The sequence below is a fragment of the Rutidosis leptorrhynchoides genome, chromosome 9 (genome assembly GCF_046630445.1).
Source record: "Rutidosis leptorrhynchoides isolate AG116_Rl617_1_P2 chromosome 9, CSIRO_AGI_Rlap_v1, whole genome shotgun sequence".
Lineage (NCBI taxonomy): Eukaryota > Viridiplantae > Streptophyta > Magnoliopsida > Asterales > Asteraceae > Rutidosis > Rutidosis leptorrhynchoides.
Window position 1 is genome coordinate 229,709,516 of NC_092341.1, and position 4,241 is coordinate 229,713,756.

The window sequence follows — 4,241 nt, forward strand, 5'->3', positions numbered from 1 at the left end:
TAAACCAATTATGTTAAATGATGATAGAAAGCTTTTTAGTTCAATGCATACATGTGAAGGAACGCCAAAGCTGAATACATTTTGTTGCAAGTAAACGAAAGTGAATATTTTAACTTTTGGGTTGGAAACAGACACCAGGGAGTTATACTACAACTAAACTTGTAGTTTTTGACACTTTTTGATGAGTTTTTAATGTTTAAAAATGTGAATACAAGTTAGAAACGTGGAAAAATATAGCGTCAAAATTTTGATGCGTGATAAAATGTTGCGTCAAAATTCTAAATGTTATTAACTTTTTGACAATTTGAAGTGTCATTGGGTTCTACTTTTTTGACGCTTTTAAGTGTCAAAATTCGCTTGACCTTTATATGTGTAAAAAACATTATTCACGTTTTTTAGTGAGGTTGGAATTATCGCCCTCTCGGATAACCCAAAAAGGAAAATACCTTCTAACTTTTATGACTTTGTAAACTAAAGTGGATATTTTTCATGGGACGAATTAAAATGAAAAGATGAACAGTGAAACTGGGACAAATTCATGTCTTATTGGTGATGAAGCAAGGTATGACAGGATCTTATGGTACGGGAAAGGAGTAAAGCAACATTCTCGCGGTGAGCGAATTCTCAGATCACAGGCCCGTATCTGCTCTTTTCTCGACACAAATTGAAGTTGTGAAAAATGATTAGAAAGTGGTTCAGCTTCAACCTAATGCACTAAATAGCGTTTGCCCTTTAACGTATTGTAAGTATTCCATCATGCTTATGCTATACCTTTTTTCTCTATGGTAATGGATGAATGGGCCTATATGAAAGGGAGTTGATACATACACTCCTTATTTTGATCCATCTACACCATTTTCCAAAGTGTTATGGCGATAACCACAATAACACCATTTCTTCATCTATCCATTTTAACCTCTAAACGATTCTATCAAACAAACAAACTACTAATTTTAATTTGCAGTATATTTGATTAGCAACAACTAGTACAAACCTCAAATAAAAATGTTTAGTCGTCGTTGGTTGTTTAGAAAGTGCAAGCCGAAAACTCACTCATCATCTCTTTTCAAGAAACTTTCAGCAGGTTGTAAACAACATCTTCCAGACTTAATTCACATTTGGTCGTTTTTTAATGTTTCGCTTTGTTAAAATTTCCATGACAATTGTGATATTTCAGATGAGTCTGGAGATGAATATGATGATGAGGATGAATCTTTTATGTCACCGGAGATGGATCCCTGCGTTTTAGCCAATGAATTACGGTAAAGTAAATATGAGGTCGTTTTAACCATTATCAGTTAATTAATCATATGTTCAACTGGAGTAGTTATATTAGTAGAAAGTATCTGCATATGGTGTTTGAATGTGGGGTGGTTCACCATTAACCGCAAAGGTTTCTTTCGGTTTACTGGTAATATGGATACTTCACTGTAAGAATCTCGTGAGTTATTCTTTTTTATTTAATGCGAATTGAAGAAGTTGCCCCCTCGTTTTCTTGCCTTGTGTGAGTGGGCTGTGAAGGTGAAGAAGGGAGCAAATAAAATTCCTTCGTTGAATGATGCCGAGAAAGCATGTGTGTTGGCGGTACATGACTTTCAATTTCTCCAACGTGCGTATCCGGAGCACATGCTTGTAATTGGTGGATGAGCGGTGGTTATGTTCGTGGAGAAAGGGTAAGAAGCCTAATAATTAATAATCATGAATCTGCTATAAGTTGATCAGGCTTGATTGATTTTGATACATACCTTGTTATAGTTTTCATAACTGATACCGCATTTTATCATTTTCTGAGATTAGTACCAACCTAACTTAGTTATAGGCACGTTTTGTTGATCGGTGACACTAGTGATTAGTTGTTGAAGTTTGAAAGATACTGTTAAGATATAGGACACTTTATAGCTGCAATGTGTGCTCAGTTGTTCACTTAGTAGTTTTTTAAGGATGGTTTGAAATAAACGTGTTTCATGTTTCTGTAGAGCATTTTCTTCGATTGTGTGTCTTTCTAAATGTGTTGTTTTAGTGTAGCGTTTTGTTTGATCTTGTGTGAAGGTGTTGATTGTAACCTTATTCATCTTACATTTAAATGGTGTAGATTGTGGTATGTAGTAATCACTTGACAATTCAAGATGAGGTAACTCAAGTGGTTATCCATGAACTGATTCATGCATTTGATGACTGTCGAGCAGCGAATTTGGATTGGACTAATTGTGCTCAATCCGCTCATCATGCTTGTAGTGAGGTCAGAAAATTTATACACCTTCTTATGTTCTTGCTTATTGTGTATTGGAAATGTTGATCCTTAAACAACCTTGCTTTTCTTGTCTGTATCTTACAGATTCGTGCAGGCCATCTCAGTGGTGAGTGGTGACTGCCACTATAAAAGGGAACTATTGCGAGGTTATGTTAAATTAAGAGGCCATGAACAAGTAAGCTTGTCATTAATACTTATCAACCTGTGTCGAACTGTAATATTGGGTGTGTTGTGTTTAAATTGCATGGAGTGGTGTAATGCTGACGTTAAGTTACTACTACTACTACTACTACTACTACACCTAGATACTGACTTAAGATATAGATCCCAGTTCTTGACTTTAAAATAAATAAAAATAGGATTTTGAAGGTAAATCATATGTGTGTTGGATTTTTAAAAGTACAATAACATATGATGTGGTGGATACTGTTCTATGATATATTCCATACCATAATCTACTGATTGTGTTATTAAGTATATAGGTTCTAAAGTTTGTATAATTTTGATACTCGTTTTAAAAACTGAATATTTGTGTTATGAGAGAGGCAGAAACACAAACCATTCTCATAGAGAAGTAGGACACTAAAAAGGAAAAAAATTAGGACTTACTTTGTAACTATGTTATTCTTGGATCACTGCTTCTCGATTTACATTTTATTTATCTTCACATTTAGAGGATAATGATAAAATCACAGTGTGCATAATATTTTCACATATTTATATTTTATATATTTAGTTATTATAGTCTAATGAAACTGCTATTTGCTTGAACTGAAATTAGAATGGTTTGGATTTTTTAGATGTGACAAGAATTGTTGGACAGGTAACAGTTTAATAAAGGTTGTCTTGATTGACTTGCAAACATTTTGTGTTCATTTCTTATGATTAGTTTATGTGTTAAATATGATCTACAAACAGTATAGAATAAAACTGAATGACTTAGGAAGCTGTAAGCAATAAAATACATGCTGGGCACCTGAAACCTTTGACCAATTTTTCTTTTAGCTTAATTTATGGTGTGACCTATTTGACCAGTTAAGACAAGTAATTGATTGTATATGCCAATTAACTCTAGTATATGTATATCCCCTTCATACATTTTTCTTGAATTAAATGTAACTTGGGTATATGATTAGTGATTAGGGCATTAATGTCTCTTTCCTTTTTTATCTAATTAACTCTCATTCCATGTGGTGATGGTTGAAATTTTCTTAAAAAGTTGTTCATATTTGACATTTAAAGGACTGTGTGAGAAGAAGAGTAATGAAGTCATTGGCAAACAACCCTTACTGTTCACCAGCAGCTGCCAAAGATGCAATGGAAGCCGTCTGGGACACATGCTATAATGAGATACAAAACCATTTGATAGAGCACCTTAACAATTATATGTTTGTCATGGCCACAATTTTCAGTTCAACATTATTCTCAACATATGTAGTTTCAAAAAGACTAGTAATAAACCCTAGTGGGGTTCAACTACCTGGCAATTGAGACCCGAGCACTCAAATTCGGGTCAAATGGGTCAAGTTTCCGTTTCAATTGTGTTGGAAATTTAGTGTAATTGAGGGATTTAATCTACACTTGTAAATGGGTTAGGAGGTACGGAGTGTACACCCATTAAGTGATAGATTACCTGGACCCGAAAGTGGTTTTCCATTATCACAAATTTGAGTGATTACGGAAGTATTATTCCTGCACTAGGTGAAACATCTCCATCGTGAAAATAAAACAAACAACTTTATGAAAAGGATTTAATCGATTTCCTTGATTTGGTTGTTGGAAATAAAACAAACAACTTTATGAAAAGGATTTAATCGATTTCCTTGATTTGGTTGCTGGAAATAAAACAAACAACTTTATGAAAAGGATTTGTTTTAGATTTGAAAAGTAAATTGAATTTTATGAAAAGGATTTAATCGATTTCCTTGATTTGGTTGTTGAAAATAAAACAAACAACTTTATGAAAAGGATTTGTTTTAGATTTGAAAAG

At 33.6% G+C, this 4,241-nt stretch overlaps 1 protein-coding gene across 1 annotated transcript; it reads left to right on the forward strand.

The window, feature by feature from the left end:
- Window positions 1-493: 493 nt before the first annotated feature.
- LOC139866815 (mitochondrial inner membrane protease ATP23-like) lies at window positions 494-3,790 on the forward strand. Its single transcript, XM_071855105.1, is given in 7 exon segments — window positions 494-742; window positions 1,178-1,673; window positions 2,093-2,239; window positions 2,336-2,353; window positions 2,355-2,426; window positions 3,494-3,598; window positions 3,601-3,790. Coding segments are annotated over 6 exon segments (402 nt in total). The 5' UTR covers window positions 494-742; window positions 1,178-1,643; the 3' UTR covers window positions 3,631-3,790.
- Window positions 3,791-4,241: the final 451 nt, after the last annotated feature.